Raw genomic sequence first — 19,157 nt, forward strand, 5'->3', positions numbered from 1 at the left:
GGCTGTGCCCGGCCGTGCGCTGCCCCCCGCCACCATGTCGTCCCCCCCCCCAGGAGTCAGAGGTGCGGAGCAAAGCTTTTATTGGGGTGATGGTGGTGGCTGTCCCTAGGGCTCGGTCCCACGGCAGGCCACGGCCGCCACGAGCGCGGCCCCTTTCCCCGAGCCGTCTTCCGACTGCAGGAAGGTGACGTTGCAGTTGGGCGCCAGGTCCCGCAGCATCTGCTGGAGGTGCTGGGAGAAGCTGGGGGGGACAGGAGGGGAGGGTGAGGGCTGGTGCCCCCCACCCCGGGCACCCCGTGGCTCCCCCAGACTCCTGCCGTAGCGTGTCGGTCCCCGATGGGTGCCCGCCACCCCGGCCCCACTCACTGTGGGTGCATCTTGTACAAGGTGCCATCCACCCCAACAGTGACGGACAGCTGGTCCAGGCCCCGGTTCTCCCGCATCTTCTCCACCACGGCGGCCAGGCCGGCGGCGCAGAGCTGAGCAGCTCGCAGGGACACGGTCTGGCACACCTCCCGCACCAGCACGCTGTCCTCAAAGCTGGCCTGCAGCTCCAGGTCCTCCAGGATGGCCCGTACCTTCCGCAGGGCCAGCCCATCGCTGTCCCGGACCAGGAGCACCGTTAGCACTGCCGTCCCCATCACCGTCCCCATCACTGTCCCCATCTCCATCCCCCGGGCTGAAGGTGGCATCACCTTGCATGCACCCATCGATGTAGCATGGCTCCCCCCCCCCAGGGCTCTGCCTTCACAGCCCCCACCCTGGGCTAAGGGAACCCACCGGTGCCCAGAACTCACATCTCGATGGTGGAGAGGAACTTGGTCTGGAAGATGTCCCTGGTCTGGAGCTTGGGGCAGGGTTTGCCGCGGAACAGGAGCTGTTTCTCCACCAGCGCCAGGAGGACGTGGCGCACGATCTCACCCAGGTACATGCCGCTGATGAGCTTCTCGAACCTGCCCCGGGCACAGCCATGGCAGCCTTAGCCGGGCACAGCAGCCCCCACCCGGCCCCCTCCCCGCCCCGGGACCCTCGCCACCTCTGTTTGCCCGCGTTGATTGTTTTCTCGTCCACCAGCCGGTCGTAGTTGGTGAAGATGTCGTCCAGGCAGCCGTTGTCCCCGAAGGCCCCCCACTCCATGTTGATGCACATGCGGCCCTGCTCCCCCTCCACGGTGCCCACGTTGCGCATCTCCTCCATGTAGCAGGCATTGGTCCCTGTCCCTGCGGGCCACGCGCTGGTGTCACCCCCGCCACAGCCCCGGCAGAGCTGCCTGGCACCCCGTGGCCAGGCCGTGCGGGCTGGTGGCGAGGGGATGGGTGACCCCCCCGGGTGCAGAGGTGCTCCTCACCCACGATGAGGCCGATTTCACATTTGGGGTCGTCGTAGCCACAGGACATCATGGTTCCCACCGTGTCGTTGACCACGGCCACCACCTTCAGCCCTAAGTGCTGCCAAACCGGAGACGGGGACACGTGCGGCTTAGTGGCACCCAGCCACTGGGGCTGGCACCGCCTGGGTGCAGGGTGGCACCCTGGGGACAGGGGACAGGTCCCCAGCCCTTCCCTACCTGTTTGCGCTGGGCAGCCTCCCGCAGCAGCTGGACCACGTCCTGCCCCACGCAGCCCGAGGCACTGAAGCCTTTGGTCCAGCAGAGCAGCACTGCCTGCAAGAGAGGCAGGAGCAGGGGCCGGGCGGCTGCCTCGTACCCAGGGGCCCTCCCCATCTCCCTGGGGCTGGAGCTGCCCCCTCACCTTATCCAGGCCCAGCTGCTGGCAGGGGAAGGAGAAGGTGAAGCCGAGCGGCAGGACCTGCTCCATCAGGGCCTGCTTCAGCTGGAAGTCCATGATGCACTCCATGATGTGGTCGAAGAGCTGCAGAGAGCAGCCATGGCTCAGGGGCCAAGCTGGGGCGAGGCCGTGGGGGTCTCCCATGGGCCCGTAGGCAGTGAAGGGGGAGGCAATTCCCACCCCTCGCCCCGTCCCGTGGCCCCAAGCCCCCAGCCTCACCGCCTCGCCGGTGCCCTGCATGACGGTGGTGGGGATGATGTAGATCTCGCTGGCCATGCGGATGCCGTCCTGCGCCACGCGTACCACCAGCACCCGGAAATTGGTCCCCCCCAGGTCCAACGCCAGGAATTCACCTCGCTCTGCGGGGAGCCAGCACAGGGCATCAGCGGGGCCACGGCCTCCCCGGCACCCCCTTCCCCAGGCCCCCAGCCCTCACCGGTGCCGTCAGGCGTGCCGCGGACGTAGGTGGGCAGCATGCGGACGGAGGCGTTGGCGTTGCTCTCCCGGCCCAGCCCCAGCTCCATCTCCCGCCTCATCAACGCCTGGACGCGCTCTAGGTCGGTGCGGCTGAGCCGCAGCGGGGCCAGCAGCTGGTCCACCTCGCGGCGATGGGCCGCCAGGCGCAAAGCCACCGCTGTCACCATGGCCGCCCCCCGCCCAGTCCCATCCACCGAGGGCAGGAGGGTGACCATGCACTCGGGGGCCAGCAGCCCCGTCACGCTCTGCAGGATCTCCCTGAACCTGCCGGAGGAAGAAGAAGATGGCGAGGGCAGGGCGTGAAGCATCCCGCTGGGGCGGGACCCCACCAGGAGCCCCATGTCGCTCCTCACCTGCTGTAGCCCCGGTACAATTCACCGTCCACCCCCACGTTGACCACCAACCGCTCCAGCTCCCGGCTCTGGCACATGTGGCTGAGGATGGCGGCCAGCCCGGCAGCGCAGAGCGCGGCGGCGCGGCTCACCACCGCCCGGCAGATCTGCTGCACCCGGCAGCAATCCCGCTCGCTCGGCCACAGCCCCAGAACCTCCAGAGCTCTCCTCGCCTTGGTCATGCCTTCCTCGCTGCTGCAAGGGCGAGCACAGCGCTGGCTTACGGGGCCACCGGCTCATGGCCGGGGGCACCCACCCGTCACCCCGCTATCCTCCCACCCGCGGCACCTCCTGGTCCCCAGACACTCACTCGATGATCTCCAGGACCTGCTGGGTCTTGAGCACATCCTTGGTCCTCAGGACGGTGACATTGCTCCCAGTGAAGACCACTTTTTCTGCAGCCAGGGTGATCAGCGTGTGCCGGACGATCTCTCCCAGGTACAGGCTGCCCACCAGCTTCTCAAACCTGCGTGCAGCCCAAGCAGGGGTCGGTCATCGTCCCCTGGCACCCCTTGGCCCTTTGAGAGTACCCAGGAGCGTCGCAGGGGGCCACGTGCTCCTGTTGGGGGGCCCCGGCGTGCTCAGGGATGGCCGGGGAGCCCCAGGGACCCTGCCCTCGCTGAGGCGGTGGGAGCACCTCTTCTCCCCGGGGTTGGAGGATTCCTGGTCCACGCGCTGGTCGTAGGGGGTCAGGATGTCGCTCAGGGTGCCATCGTCGCCGAAGCAGCCCCACTCGGTGTTGACACACATCCGCCCACTGGTCTCCTCCGCCATCTCCACCTGCTGCGCTTCGGCCATGAAGCAGCTGTTGGTGCCCATGTCTGCGGGGAGCGATGGGGCTGAGCACCGGCACAGCACCCCCGCCTCAGCACCCGCCACCCCGGCACGCTGGGTGCCCACTGCTCACCCACGACCAAGGCGACCTCACAGGGTTCCCCCCCCATGCTGCAGGTCATCATGGTGCCCACGGTGTCATTCATCAGGGCGACGACGTCCACGTGGCAGAGCTGGCCAAAGCGAGGGCATCGTCAGCCCCTCCGCGGGGGCAGCCCCCCGCCAGGCCCCCCCACCCCATGGCCCCCCACCTCCTGCTTGTTGATGGCCGACTGCAGCAACTGCACAACGTCCTTCCCCTCCACGTCGCTGCAGCTGAAGCCCTTGGACCAGGAGATGAGTTCGGCCTGTGGAAAGCACGTGGCTGAGCCGTTGGCCTCCGCCACCGGGCCGGCTCCGCTCCCCGCCGATGATGTGCTGGGGAGGAGGTGGCCGCGGCCGCGGGGCAGGGTTGTCCCACTCACGTTGTCCCGCTCACCTTGTCCAGCCGCGTCTGCCTGCAGCTGAAGGGGAAGACGAAGCCCAAGGGGAGGCGATGCTGGGGGCTGCCGATGCCGGCCAGGAACTGGCACACGCATTGGGCGATGAAGTCAAAGAGCTGCAAAGGCACGGCCGGGGTGAGCGGCTGCTCCCCCTTACCCAGCACCCCGGCTGCGGGAGGCAGCCCGCAGCCCCGGCGCCAGCCTGGAGCCCTGCCCAGCCTCCGTGGTGCTGGGCAGCCCAGCACCAGCCACCCTCTGCCACCGCCTCCTCGTACCGCTTCCCCCTTGCCCTTCATGATGTCCCCTGGCATGTTGAAGATCTTGGACATCACTTGGGGGCTCTGGTTCCCGTCACCCAGGAGGGTCACCCACAGGGTGCGGACGTGGCTCTGGCACAGCTCCACCACCAGCAAGTCGCCCTTTTCTACAGGGGAGCAGAAGCGGTGTCAGACGGAGACCTGCCCTGTGGCAGATCCCCCAGATCTGCTCCTCACCCTGTCCCGGGGACGCTCACCCACGGGGGAGGCTCCTGAGAGCCCGAGACCACCGCAGGGGCCAAGGGAGCCGGCTCCTGGCCTCTGCCCCCGCACTGGGGACTGGCAGAGGCAGCACACGGGCAGCTTATGGACCCCGTAACTGGCCGGAGACCGGTGCTCCCCTCCCCGGCACCCCCAGGGCCACGTCCAGCGAGGCGTGCGGGGCCGCAGGTAGCAGAACAGCCCGTCCCCAGGCCGGGCCGTCTTACCGGTGCCGTCAGGCGTGGAGCAGATGTAGGTGGGCAGCATCCGCACGTTGGCCTGCTCATGCGTCTGGCGGCTCAGCCCCTTGTGCATGGCCTGCATCATGCGGCCCTTCACCGCCTGCAGCGTCTCCAGCGGGACGGTGAGCTCCAGCAGGGCTCGTTGTACCTGGGGACGGCTCGTTAGGCCGGGCTTAAAGGGCAGGGGATGCCTCTCACTGGGCGCGGGACAGGGACGGGCCTTACCGGCGTGCAAGCGGGACCATCGCTGCGGTGGCCCAGCTGATGGCTCGCTGGGGACCTGCGCGGAGGGAGGTGGCGTGTCACCCGCCGAGCCCCGGCCCGCAGGAGGACAGGGCTCGCGCTGCCCGCGCCCAAGCACGCGAGCGGGGCTGGGGGGTTCCCGTCCCCGGCTCTGCCTCCCACCTCCCCTCCGCGTCCCTGTCGGCCGTGGTTTCGACAGCATCGTCACTTTGCAGTGTCCTTCCACTGCAATCGCGACCCGGCAGCCGGGGGTAGAGGGGACAGCCGTGCCCCACGACGGCGATGGCGCACAGGGCGTCCTCGGGGGCTGCGGGAGAAGGGGGCTGCCCCCACCTCGCCCTGCCCGCCTCTCCCCTCCACCTGCAAGAGGCCGGAGGGTGGTCTCTCCCCTGCCCCGGGAGGTGCAGCACCGGGGGGGGGGGGGGTCTCCCCGCGCCTGACTTTGCTCGGCCGCCACCGGGCCGCAGCCCCTCACCGATGGCTCAGAGCCGGGCCCAGGCCCCGCCGGGGCAGGGTGTCCGGGCTGGGGGTGGCGGGGCTTTGCTCCCGGGAGGCCCTGACCCCTCTGCCGTAGCGGGGCAGGGCTCCGCGGCGCTCGGGGCTGCCCATGGCGGCGGGGCCGGTTGCGGGGCGGGGGGGGGAACACGGGACCGTTGCTAACGCCGCTGCCGTTGCCCCCGGCAACAGAAGCAGCGCCCGCGGGCGTCCCGCCTCGCCATTGGCCGGTTGGCCGCGCCGCTGGCCAATGGGCGGCCCCGCTCCCCGCGGCGCCGGGCCGCCCAGCGCAGCATCGCCCTCCGTTCCCATTAGCGCTTTTTTAATTAGCTCTGTCTTATTAATTAAGCAGGACAGTGCCCGGTGAGGGGCTCCGAGGATGCTCCCGGGGAGCGGGGGACGCCCCCGGCCCAGCCCGGGGGTTCCATCCCGCCCTCGCAGGCTGCGGCGGCCGGAGCAGGCAGGGCCCTCCCTGCCCCGGGGACAGCAGGACAAGGACATGGGGACAGCGCGGCCGTGGCTCCACGGGTCCGGTTGCAGCTGGCACCAAGGTGCCCTCGGCTGCAGCGGGTCCCGGGGCTCACACAGGCTGCGGAAGGGTGATTTTGGACCCACCGTCTGCTGTTCCTCCCCTCCAGCGCCTCCCCTTCCCCAGCGGAAGACAGCAAAGCTCCTCCGTGTTGCTGCAGTTTCATAAAAACATACATAAATATATTTCCATTTCTTTAACAGAGAGCAAAGCTGCACAGGCACCTATAAAACACACAGTCACTTCTCCACCCGGCGCTCCCTGCACAGGTTGTATAAAACATATAAAAGGAGGTTGGGAGAACAAGGCTGCGGGTGAAGCAGGGGTACGGCGGCACGCAGACCCTCGCCGGGGCACGGGGAGCTGCCGGGGGGGCCCGCCGCGCCCCCGGCCTCAGAACTTGCGCTTTCTCCGGCGGCAGCCTTTGGTCTGCTGCTGGCTGCCCAGGCGAAGACGCGCGTGCGGCTCCAAGTCCACCACGCAGTCCGTGGCTTCTGAGAAGGAGACGTTGCAAGGAAGGTGGCAAAGGGAGCTGGGGCTGTCCGCCGCCGGCCCCCCGGCTCCGGCTGAGAGCGAGGGAGGGGACTGTTGGTCTCCTAGTCCAGCGATGGGGGTCCCCGCGTCAGCACCTGCAACGAGAGCACACGTCAGCCCTGCTGGGCCACCCTCCGGCGTGAGGAGCACCCCGCCACCCACCCGGGGAGCTGGACGCCTCGTGCTGCAATGGCTCAGAGCGCTCTCCTACCCCGGCGAGGGCTCTGGGCGCTGGCACAGGCAGGGGTGGGTGCTGGGGGCTGACAGCCGCCCACTGAGCCCACAGCCTCCATGGGAAGAACAGACCCCTCCAAGGGGAAGGTGTTGTCCCAGAGTGCAAGGGGACAGGTGGGAAAGGGCAGCCCTGACCCAGCCAGGCAGGCACAGAAAGCAGCTTCCCACCTGCGGACTTGCTTTCCGAGAGCTCCAGCATCCTGAGGAGTCCCCTCTCCTGCCTTCCAGCGTCCTGCCAAGGAGAGGAGAACCACCGTCACAGCGCTGCCGTGAGGGAAGCCGGTAGCCGGGGTGGCCCCGTGGCCACACGTTTCCCCAGCCCACAAATGGCAGCGCTACATTTCCAGGGCCTCCAGCTGAGCACAGCCAGTTGCCAACGGGAAGGGCGCTGCCCCATCCCAGCCTGACCAGTGCCCGAGCAGAGGCAGCTGAGAGCAGTTCATAAAGCAGAGGCCGGTAAGAGGGGAGGCCAGGGTGCAGGAAGCCATCCCCAAGCCCAGCCAGCGACCACGGGGCTGCGACAGAGAAATCTGGGCAACCAGGGGCTCGGCCACGGCTCGGGCACATCCCCCAGCACCGTGCCTCCGAGGGCGGGCCCCATCCTGCTCTGTCAGAGGGCACGGTGCTGGAGGGAAGGGCTTTCCTCCAGGGCACAGCCAGACAAGGAACGCACATCTCGTGCCCCCTCTCAGCGCCGGGGAAGATGCAGCTGCGCTGGTCACGCAGGCTAAGGGCAAACCACTTGGCCTGGCTGCTTTGAGCCTTGCTGGCCCAGCGAAGTCCTCTCTCCTGGCTGCTCCCTGCCCCCAGAACGGCTCTAGAAGGCACTGGCATCCCGGCTGCGGGGCTGGAACTGCAAAGCACCCCAAAATGGGCCGTGGCAGGAACCCGCAAGGCCAACAGTGCCCCTAGGAAGCTTTCCAAGGGTCCAGCCCATGCCCGGGCACGACCCGCTCCCCCCGGTGAGCTGCCACCGCAGCACAAGGCAGGGCCAGAGGAACCACAGAGCCTTGCCGAGCCGTCCCGTGCCCCGTGCCTGCGTGCAGGACCCCGCGACGGCAGGCGGCTGTGGGGCACGGGGACAGAGTCCAACAGCCCCCACGGAGCCGGTCACATGCAGGAGCAGCCGTGCCCCGCAGTACTCTGAACCACACAGCGCTTGGCTGTATCCCAACCAAAATCATCAACCAGAAATCTCATCATTTGCATCTGAATCCCCAAAGGGCTGAGGCCTGTGATGGATTTAAGGGATTATACGAAACTAAGACATCATGTTGCAACTTCATGCTGAGAATCACATTGCCGAGCGCAGGCAAAGCTGCGGCACGAGGGCTTGGCCCGCAGGAACCGGCGGGAAGGCCTGGAAGGACCCACTCTGCGCTCCCCCGGGATCACCACGAGCAGGATAAAGCACGGCAGGGGCCAACACCTGGCGAGTGACTGTGAGCCAGCTGCTGCCCACGCTCCTGCCTCCCACCTCCCCTAGCAAGGCATGTCCCTCACCCCCGGCACACCTCCACCACGCTCGCTCCCCCACGTTTCTCCCAGGACACTGCGGTTTGCTCCCGGCACCGAGCGGTTCTCCCTGCTCCGGCTCCGAAGCCTTCCCCACGGGAAAGGGCTTGTGGATAGAGTTAGACACGCTTGTCGCCCTGACGCTGCCCTCCACACCATCTATATTCAGCCGAGGAAGCCTGCAGGACCGAGGCGCGCTGTCTGGCAGCGGGACAGCCCTAGCTGCCTGCCTGCTGGAGAGGTTACTGGCAGCTCCGCTGGATTAGCTCACCCCTGGGACCGGTCCATGCTCTCGCAGAGCGTCGCGGGAAGGAGGGCAACAAGTTCTCTGGCCACGGCGGCCCACAGGGACAGGCAATCCTACAGCAGGTCAGCTCACCCCGTCAACCAGGGAAAGCGCTCCTGCTGCCAACCCAGCCCCAAACCCAGCGCAAAGCAAAGGAGACGGTCTGCGGGGTCGCCCCTCACCTTGGCGCTTCGCAGCCTCCTGGTTCCCTGAGCTTGCCTAGCAGCCTGCAGGCAGCTGTCCACGTGCCTCTGATACTGCAGCAGTGGCACCAGTGACTTACAGAGGTAGCACTTCTCACACCTGCCAGGCAGCAAAGGACAGAGCACCGCATTAGGATTGGCCCTGCACCGGGCTCCCAGCCACCAGCGGTGACTTTCCTCCTCCAGGCCACGCCACGGAGAAGACATGTCACCAGATCGGGCCTCGCTCAGTGGGGTCAGGCCGGCACCAATCGCAAAGACTGCGTGATTATCAGTTTTCCCTGTCTGTTCCTCTGTATCCTGCTGCTGCAGCAGCGGGACGGTAATCAGATCTGCTCATCTAACTATCTCAAACACCACTGATTTCTCCCCAGACATAAAGCACCCTGTCAAAATCCACAGAAATGAAGTGCGAGGGCTTTGCAAAGGGGAGTTAAATTCTGCCTGAAAAGCAAACCAAGTGTGTTAAATCAGAGAGACATTTTACCAGGGCTGGATGAACTTGTCTGACTAGTAAATCAAGTCTTTCTCTGCACTGTCTCCATTTTACACCGTGCCATGTTGGGAGAGGAACGCAGAGCACAGGCTCCTGCTGGGGGGCTGGCACAGCGTGTTCCTCGAACCCCCTCATTTGTGTAGAAGATGCCCAGGCTCAACGCAGGATGACTGAGTGTGCTTGGGAAGAAAATTATCCTGGGTGAAAGGAGATGAAGGTCAGGCGTGGATTTAGACAGCTACGCTCGCTTCCGTGCCAGCTCTCGGCGGGGACCGAACCGTGCAGAAGAGGGCACTGGTTCTTCAGGAGGGGAGCATCCACCCGGAGAGCTGCTCAGGAACGGACCATCTCCAAGAAGAGACGAGCCCCCAGGGACCAGCCCCAGCAGCATTGTGTTCAGTTTGATAAGCAGTACTCTCCTAGTAAAACTCACCCCAGGCTCTAAAATGCGTACGGAGAGCCCCCATCGAGCAAAACTCTGCAGTACTTTTCCCGTATTTTCTTTCCAGTCAGTGCTGATTACCCAGATAATGTGTCTAAACAGAAGCTGTCCTCTCTATAATTAGCCTAATTCCATTAGTGATGTTGCCATCCACTGTTTGTAACAGCAAAATTGCTTCCATAGCAGGGATTTTACTGTCAGATCCTCTCTTATGATGCTTTGTGTGGGTGGCAGGAGGAGGGGCTGCATGGGAAGAGATTAAACAAAGCCACTGCTATTCTGAAAGTCTAATTTAATTAAGAATATCACTACAGGTGCCATGTTGACAGCCTCCCTGTCCTAGCCTCTTCTTTTCCCGGGGTTACCAAGCTCAAATCTCCCATTAGAAACCGGCTGAGTTAGCACCATTTTAGCTACAGCTCCCCTCACAGCGGCCAGAGACCGCATGTCCCCGACCCGCCGTAGATCGGGCCGAAAGGAAATTAGTGCAAAAATAAACAATCTGAGAGCAGCAAATTCCTCTTGCTTCGCTATAAATATAGCCAGCACTGCAACAAGAGGCACTGAGAGAAGGCAATTTCTTAGGGAAACATTGCTATAAAGGCCAGCGGCCAGCATTTATACAGGAATAAAGACATCCACAGGCAAGCTAGAACTGAAGCACAGAAACGATCTCGGAGGAGCAAGCATACCTACTTACTTGTCAATGTCTAAGGATGTTGGGCCGCTTTCACCACTGGCAGCTTTACTTCTTGCCTCTCTCTGACGCCGGGTGAGCACTGGAGGAAAAAAAACAAAGAGTTACCTGCCATCCACCCCAAAAACATCCCTACACCATGTCCAAATGCAACACATTTCAACCTCTTCCACTCAAGGCTGCAGCAGAAGTGATGGTAGAGGCAAAGAAATACTGGACTGGCACGGGCAGAAGAGGTAGCTGCCCAATTCTCCTTTTTTCTGGGGGGATACTGAAGAAGTTACTTTCCCCGGGCTCGGAAGCCAGCTAGCCATTTCACACTGTAACTTGTCTTCTGCCAGAAACAGCTGGATCAACAGTATGCAGTTTACAGTAGTTTTAAAGCTGATGCGCAGCAGCGCAACAGCCTGGGAGAAGAGTTACACAGCTGCTCCGGCAGCGCAGCACCGCTCCCTGCCAAACTAAAGCACCTGTGCCTGCTGCAGCGGAGGGAGCGCGGCGACTGCGAGCTCGGGGGGAAGGAGAGCCGAGGCCGGGGCTGTGCGGAGACACCAGCCCTTCTGCAGATGCGGTAGGAAGAGCGAGCCTTGCTGGGGAGGGACACAGCTCACGCTGGAAAGGGAAGGTTACAACGATTAACCTACGCTTGCTGCTTTTTCCGCTGCCCATGTGGACCGGAGGTAATGTGTAGTACCATCCACACAGAGCTCCGCAGGGCCTCTGGATGAAGATCTCTACCAGGGCTAAGCATCGGTGGTGCTGCTCTCCAGCGGCAGCGGGGACGGGCCAGCTCCGACACGCGTGGGTAGCTAGCGCGATGCCGGCTGACCACCATGCTGACGACGGGTCCAACCATTTCTGTTCCTTCAGCAAGCCCGAGCAGCCTTTCCAAACCTGCTCTCCAGGCATCTGCAGGGAGCACATCGGAGCGTTGTCTCTTTCAGTCGAATTCCTCTCAGCGTATTCCTGTTGACATGCCACCAGCAAAGATCCTTGGGGAACATATCAGATAGCTTAGCTTGCTTCGCTAGGGACGTTCAAGACTCCAGCTCCAAAACAGATGTCACAGTGAGCGCTCTCAGGCAAGCTGGCTAAGGGGACAACGCCGGGAGCTGTTTTACAGCCCGGTAACATTGCTTCCCATACTCTTTTTAGGAGAAAGGCCTGAATCCAAGGTACAGGCACGACAAACCTGTTATTGTTGGCCTACCATCTGTGATAAAGAAAGGGACACACAAAATTTTGTGCGGAACAAAGGGAATCCTTCAGAGTTTTAGCAAAACCCCGTTTCCAGAGTGTTAGGCAACCCCAATATCCATCCCTGATGCTGATACAACACGGCCTTTCCCTTAGTAGCCATCACTGATCTGCAGCCACGACCAGCAAATGCACTGCGAGATGCTCAGGAGCTGCTGGGGCTGACAGGAGACATCCACGCCGAAGAAACAAGCTTGAGCATTTCCTAGGACGCGGCTATTGTCTCGTAGGCGACGACTGATACCAACAGCTCATTTCTCGCAGGCACCGAAGCGGACATCTCTCTTTAACTTAGCCTGGCCCAGATTCGAAGTGGCAGCCTGACGAGGAGGACTGATAGCCACGGCCACCCTCCAGGCCATTCAGCCTCCCAACAACCCAACTAATGCGTGCGTTTGACAGCGTGGTGAAAGTTGCTCTCCAAATCAGCGTGCGCTCGTTAATATTCCTTTAACACCATCTCGGGAGCCTCGTGCACCAGCTCAGGTGTTAATCAGTTCTATTTTCTTCCAAAAGCAGGGAACACATCTGGCATAATGGGCCCATTAGAGATGTCTGGGACCAGCTCTGCAGCTGCCCAGGGGAAGACCCCCAGCTGTGCTGCTGGAAGCAGAGGCACAGGAGAGAGAACAGGGCCAGCTGGCGAGGCATGACCCCTGCCAAAACACACCAGCCGCCCGCAAGAAGGGGGTTCAGAACATGGGAAAACACTTGCGTGGGGAAAATCCCCACCACAGAGCAGGGCTGACCTGCTGCGTGACGGGAGCCTTGTAACTCTGCAGTGCTCTTTGCTGGGTCAGACCCACTCTGTAACCAGAGAACAGCCATTTCCCTGGTTTGGCATTTCTTCTGGTTGACAAGTCATCCTTGGCCTGCTTGGCTCCAGCTCGCAGCCCGGGGAAGAGGAGCAAACCCTCCCCAGCACAGCTCCGCCGTCAGCACGCCCACCCCAGGCACCTCCTGGGGCTGCCGGGTCAGGTCGGCGTGCGGAGCTGCGAGGCCATCGTCACCGAGCTCCGCGTCCCTCTGCACGACCCACCTGCGGTTCCACCCACCAGCTTCCTCCCCGTTCTCGCTACCAGCCGTATCACTTTTCGTGCAGGATCCTGTTAGTGGCAGGCTCGCCAGCATCTTATCCTTCCTCAGAAGTGATGAAGCTTTCCTCTGCACCCGTTCCGTTACTCTTTCTGCGGTATCAGTGCCACTTCTATTGATGTCAGGAGCTTTTTAACAGCACCAGTGCTGCTGCTGAAGACCGACAGCTGCATCGGGTTGCATTTGAGGCTTTGGGAGGAAGGGATATACCAAATCCTCATTTTCCTGGGCTCACTTGGGAACTGAGAGGTTGGGAGCGTGTAGATGGAGGGCAAGAGGAACAGAGTTATGTCCCAAAGCTTGAGACTATTTGCTGTACGCGATAGTGGCCGAGACTTGCTTCCAGACTGAGACCAGCGGGTTCCTGCGTCGGCGGCAGCAGCGGGCGATGGATGCGGTGACTCCAGCAGAGCCCCTCTCACACAAGCGAGCCCTTCAGCCGAGTGCCTGAAGGAAGAGGGAGCTGGGCCAGCACTTTCACGGTTCCGCTCGTTCACTTGGAATTAACACCAGTCACTGAGCTGGAAACCCAGGACCTGGACCTTCCCCAGCCTGGTACAGTAGCTAGTGCAACAGCAGGCTCTTCTTTTTTATTTATTCAGACCGCAGGAAAATGGGAATTCATGATCAGATTTTCATACTGCCCAGGTATGTGGTGGTCTGGGCATCCAGCCAGGGCAACCATGTACATACTTAGGGGAAGCAACTGTATCTCATCTTGCCCAGCTAACTCATTTGGAAACCTGTCCTTAAATATCAGCCAGACTGAGCTGGCCTCCTGATACAAACACTGCAAGACTCTGGTGCGTGATTAGAAGAGGGAAGAAGAGAAGTAAAACCAGCAAGAACCCCTCCTTTTGTAATTTTAAAACAAAAAGCACTGACAGCTACAGTCTGCAGGACTGCATAATCTGCAGTTCTAGAGACATAGGAGCAAATCCAATTAATAAGTCCAAAGACAGACCAGGAACCCCTGACCCAGTGCACCAAAGGAAAACTGAGGCCGTCTTTTCTTAACAGATCAGGACATGGCTTAGAAGGCAGAATTTTGATTTTCTCTCACACAAGGCTGTTGCTGTGCTCTCGAGGAAGCCAGCCGCCAGCCAAGAGCAGAGAGTGCTGCAGCGGTAGAGAACAGCTTTTGGACCCACAGAGGTTGGCATTTGCTTCAGAAGACAATTCTTCCACCTCTTTTTTCTCCCCATGCACTAGCTTTACCTATGGATTTTGTGCTAGTGATGGATGCCAAGGTAACAGCCCTGGAAACAGAGTCCTTTTGTACCTGCACAGCTGTGCCAGGCTACTGTCTGGCCTCTGCGCAGAGCTAAACATCATCCCTACTCAACCCAAACCCCGCTGACCAGCCCATCGGCTGAGACCTCTCTGGGTGACTGTTGCCTTCGCACAGCCGCTGGGAAGCGGACCCGCGAGCCAGAGCCCCGGTAAGCGGGCAGGATCCTGCTCCACGTACGTGCTGCTCCAAGTCCAGGATGCCCGCGGTCCTGCGAAGAGCCTCGGTGCAAGCAACACAGGCGTCACAGACGCTTATGGCTAATAAAGCCTGGTCTCTACAGGGAAAATACTAGAATAACTGGCAATAGAAACTCCAAATTACGGTGATTTTGTCCCAAAACCATTGCTCTGCTTAGAGCTGTTATTGTAGACCAAAATCCCTTTTATTCCAGGCTAGTTTTCTTACGGGGGGGATTGCTCTGAACAAGCCAGAACAGCAGAGCAGCAATTCCAAAATAACTACCCTTACAAACATCCCCAAGGAGACCAGTCTGGAAGCAGAACGGAGAGGCCAGCCTTGAACTCTGTCCTGCTGAAAGCCAACACCAAAGGAAAGAACAAATTCCCTCGCACTGCCAAAGAATTCAAAGCCTTTTCCTGATCACAGTCAGGACTCCCCGGGATCAAGGGATATACTCACAGTCCAGCCACACCAGGGACCCGATTACCACAGGGCCAAAGACATTCCTGCTAAAAGGCATACTAAAAAATCTGCTCCATTTCATAGCGCGGATAAGACCTTTATCAGCATTGAGGGTGGGAGAGGAACTGTGATAATTTGTGATTCGCCCGAGCTGAATGTTTTGCATTTGTCGCTGGTTTGTGCCTGCAGAGAGAACTCCCCACCAAAATTCAGCACCAAGCCGCTGCTCTGGCTCCTGTTATCTTGACAGGACCCACGTCACACCCCCAAAGATTTAGCATAACAGGGACCTTGTATTTTAAAACTACATCAACTCTGCATTAAGATTACAAGGTGAAACTTCCTCCTGCTAGACGAATGCAGAAGTTACAATTCTTGTACTAGCTCCGATTTGCTCAAATTGCTTAAACACCATAGATTTAGGTTGCATTTAATAACCCAGTATGTAACTGAAAATTATATATTCACAACCTGAAAAGTTAATCTTATTACAAGCTAGTACTTTGATATTACCTGACATTGTGCTAACACAGACTTTACTTTCAAGCAGCAGCTAAAACATAACTTATTGAATATGTTGATAACCAACCAGTGTATTTGTTCACTTAAGCTCTACAAAGGTTGGCTACGGAAAACTGATAGGGAGAAGACTGCAAAGAGGATTAATACAGGCATTCTGACCGTGCTTCTATGCCTCACTCTTCACATGAAGGAGAAAAATCCAAGCTCCCAGATCGATAGCTATCATTTTGCAATTTTAGAGGAACAAGAGGGAAACTTTTCTGCAATCCCTTGCAGCTGAACAAGCCATTTTTGCACATAGAAATGTCAGACTCATTGCAGAACGCAGGCCGCGCTTGGAGTGGTACAGAACATTCTCCCTTCTCGAGAGCCCTGAAGGACGCTCACCCGCGCGGCTCGGGAGCCTGCCATTTTCTACCACTGGCAGATGCTCCGCAGGTCCTCACAAAACACACAATAGATGTGTTTTATGAGTGCTGCCTGAAGCATCCAGGGCTAGATCCTGGAGTAATATTCGGCTTATACACTTTCCAAGGGACTAATAACGTGCTGAATTACGGAGTCGATCAGAGAGAAGATGTCTCCGTGCAGGAGGTGCTGGAAACACAGGAGCCTCCGATACCACTCTCCTGGCCGGTTCGGAGATGGAACAAGGCAGAGCGAACAAACCGCCCTACATGCCACACCATGCACCAAATATCCCGAGAGGGACAAGACTGCAGCACCTGGCCGCGAGTAACAGGAAAGGGGGACGAGGACAAAGAGCAAACAGAGAGAAGCAGCGCTTGGCAGACCTGGACTGTGCTCGCCAGCCTCCTCTCCCACGATGCCGTTGCAGTACATGGCATGCAGCTCGATCTCTGTAGCTGGAAAGCCTTGGTCACACAGCGGGCACAACACATGGTCAGCAGCTGTAGGACTGCACTCAGACACAGTCCTGCCAGCGTCTTCGTCTCCACCAGCCTAAGGAAGAAGAAGAAAAAATTAGCCAGACAGCTAATTGTACCGTTTCTCTTTTTTTTGCTACATGCAGAGCTCCGTGCTGTCTGGTAGCTACTCACCCTCCCATAGACTCAGTTTTTCTTGGAAAGTTTTATTCTCCCTTCATCACCTACCGGTCAGAAATAACACCACTGGCTGAGTAAACTGTGCAGCACTAATAACTAATTCTTCTTCCAAAGGCAACATGTCCTGCTGAATCACGGTGAAACCTCCCTGCACAGCCATGCACACCATTTAAGGCAACATCACCTGTACTACCACAGAAAAATGGCAAAGCTTTCATTAATCAGGAAAGCTCAGAAGCAAAACTGATGGAAAATTCATGGGGCAAAGCAAGAGTTCAACACCTGACTTGTGCTCAGCAGTTTCTGGACATGATCCACGCTACACAGGCGGCACTGTCTGGGAGCCCAGCTTCCCCCAGGATGAAAGGAGGCTGCTGTGCTCTTAGGGAGTCTGGAGAGATCGCTGGGAAGCTCCTCCTCGCTAGAGGAGGTGGCCGGAGGAGTCATCAGAGGGGACACAGATCAAGGAGAGAGGCAATACCGTTAAAAATCCACAAAATTACTAGCAGTGGCTTTTCGCCAGGGCAAAATGTCACAGCCCGTGTTTGTTCTCTGGATGCCATTACCACTTACCGATACTCCCTTTTTGCACCAGTTACACAGCTGCAAAGGTGCTCCGCTCCCCACCCGCGGAGATACAGCCTTCTCCCTACGCTATTGATGTTCCCAAGACGCAGCAGACTGCTGCCATCTCACTCATAACTACATCTCTGCCTAGTCAGGCTTGCTACAAGATTTCTCCGTACTTAAGAAAGAACCTCCCCCCCACCCCACCCCGCAATGATTAAAAAAAAAGTTATTTAAACGTTAGCCATGCAGAAGAAACCTATAGGAAAATAATATAGGAGATTTTTCTGTTCTTAGGGCTAAGCAGTGACACGTAGACAGTATGCAGCAAAACTGCTGTCTGCTTCCCTCCAACGGCATAATTTCAGGGAAGCGGTAATTGGGGTCAGCCAAGATGCTCGGTGCCACTGGAGCGCTCGGTTGTATTACTCGGTTTATTACATGCTTTTCCAAATGAGGGTCTGATCCTGATTTTTATGTCCTAAAGGGAAGGAGGGTGCTTTGTTGACTCAGAGGAGCTATGCAAAAAATTGCAGGACTGGGCCTTAAAGTGAGAATCAGACTCGCAAAACGCATTTCTCCCAGACACCAGCTGAAAGGCTACAGCATCGAGGCCCGGGAACACCTCTCTCATTTCCAGGGAGGCTTTCTGCCCTGGATTTCTGCAGAGGAGCTGCCACAAGAGTTTCTCCAGCCGAACAGGGGATGCTGAAGTACATCACTTACAGCATCAGTACTCGTACCCTGCTCTCACATCTCAGTGTCACTACATCTCACCAAGTCCTCACCGCGGGGCGTCACGCAGAAGAGTCGTAAAAAACAAGACGTGTCAAATATGAATGATCAGATCAAACCCGCATTATCCTCGTCAGACAACACACGTAAAAAATATGATGGGAAAAGCAGCAGGCACTGCTCCTTCTAGCTGCCATTTTTAAAGCAATCTTAGGAGATCACTGATTCTGCACACCCTGCCCGCCTACATTTGGTGGTAAATTACTAATTTTAAATGGAAATGCAACATTCTGTAACAAAAGGCACCACGGTCCCAAAACTGCTTGTACAAAACCTTGCTGTAACAGCCTGGAAAACCTCAACTGCAGAACCAATCACCCCTGTCAGAGGCAGAGACTGTTGCTTCTCCTCTTTAGCAGGGGAAATTGCCTACAAGACATAGTACTTGCAGGCAACAGCCAGCCAAGAGCAATGCTAGAGGCTGAGCTCAACAACAAGACTCCTGTGTCCTGGCTCAGCAGCTGCTAGGAAGCAGTCGGTCCCAGCGGTCTACGCTCGCTTCATGCGAACCGCTGATGCACATGGTAGCTGTTTCTGCTCTCCACCTGGAGGGCTGCGGGCTCCGGACCGGTACCTGCTGCCAGCGATAATGTTGTCGAGCGATCCCTAGGAAGCCTCACCGCACCGCTCCCGAACACTGCGATCGCCTTGTGCCGTCTTGGCGGAGGCGTGAGACCCGGGGCACCCTCTGCAAAGCACGAGGGACAGGGCAGCGTCCTGGCCACAACCAAATTTAATGATTCTGTGATTCTATGAAACGGGTCGTGAACGTGCTTCGGTGGCCGTGGCTACCCGGCTCAGCACAGGACCGCCACCTCTCCCTGCTGCAGTCTCTAATTGACTGAGCAGCGCTTTGAGATACCTGCAGAACGAAAGGCACAGGAGAGCAGAAGCTGGTTTATTAAGAGGCCTGTGACAATGAGACAGCGGAGCTGCAGACACACTGTACAAGCTGCAGACTCCCAGAATGAGCTTTCCACAAATGAATCCTCTTGTCAAGAGCTGTACGATTCTGTATTCATGTACCCTGCCAGAGGAGTACTTGGCAACCCCTTTGATATCGCTCTCTAAATTAATAGACAAAGGGAGTTTTATCAGAAGCAGGAACTGAAGTCAGATGTCGGTACAGCGACAGCTGCAAAGCAATTGCTGCGCAGGTGTGACAACACGGGGAAAGGAGCCACACAACAGCGCACATCTGCATCGGGAGGTAAGAGGACAGCCCCGCCACTGACTTACTATTGCTATTAACTATTGCTGCACAGAAATCAAGATTGCCAGGCTCAGGTCACTCTCCTTGGACCGCAAGCCACCACCAGCCCTCAACACTTCAATCCTAGCCCAGTCTCTCAGGGTGAACCTCCCCTCTCAGCCTCTTGGAGATGGTCTGTGGAGAACAAACACCAAAGTTCAGAGGACTCTGACAGAGTAAAGCGGGTCACAACACGAGCGACTGAGGTTTACTAGGACTCCCCTCGCAGCTCCTGGGGTCCCTCTGCATCGCTGACCATC

General features: G+C 59.0%; 2 protein-coding genes across 6 annotated transcripts in view; both read right to left on the reverse strand.

The window, feature by feature from the left end:
- Window positions 1–105: 105 nt before the first annotated feature.
- HK3 (hexokinase 3) lies at window positions 106–6,177 on the reverse strand (the record flags this gene model as incomplete). The annotated part of the gene is made up of 19 exons (XM_082323906.1): window positions 106–241; window positions 367–600; window positions 798–953; window positions 1,037–1,220; window positions 1,349–1,448; window positions 1,568–1,663; window positions 1,752–1,871; window positions 2,007–2,146; window positions 2,224–2,528; window positions 2,618–2,851; window positions 2,967–3,122; window positions 3,294–3,477; window positions 3,564–3,663; window positions 3,742–3,837; window positions 3,969–4,088; window positions 4,248–4,396; window positions 4,718–4,880; window positions 4,958–5,012; window positions 6,086–6,177. The coding sequence occupies 19 exons, from the start codon at window positions 6,175–6,177 to the stop codon at window positions 106–108; spliced, it is 2,820 nt and encodes a 939-aa protein (XP_082180032.1).
- Window positions 6,178–6,191: 14 nt separating this feature from the next.
- The window catches only part of UIMC1 (ubiquitin interaction motif containing 1), a 38,772-nt gene continuing 25,806 nt past the window's right edge, over window positions 6,192–19,157 (reverse strand). The window contains exons 10-15 of one of the 5 annotated variants that reach the window (XM_082323907.1): window positions 16,011–16,179; window positions 11,051–11,398; window positions 10,410–10,488; window positions 8,751–8,871; window positions 6,936–6,999; window positions 6,192–6,628 (exon numbers count right to left, since the gene is read on the reverse strand). In XM_082323907.1, coding sequence (XP_082180033.1) covers window positions 6,393–6,628; window positions 6,936–6,999; window positions 8,751–8,871; window positions 10,410–10,488; window positions 11,051–11,398; window positions 16,011–16,179 — 1,017 coding nt within the window. In that variant the 3' untranslated portion in view covers window positions 6,192–6,392. The other 4 variants (XM_082323909.1, XM_082323910.1, XM_082323911.1 and 1 more) reach the window with 4 other exon arrangements.

This window comes from Platalea leucorodia (assembly GCF_965183815.1).
Source record: "Platalea leucorodia genome assembly, chromosome: 11".
NCBI classification, from domain to species: domain Eukaryota; kingdom Metazoa; phylum Chordata; class Aves; order Pelecaniformes; family Threskiornithidae; genus Platalea; species Platalea leucorodia.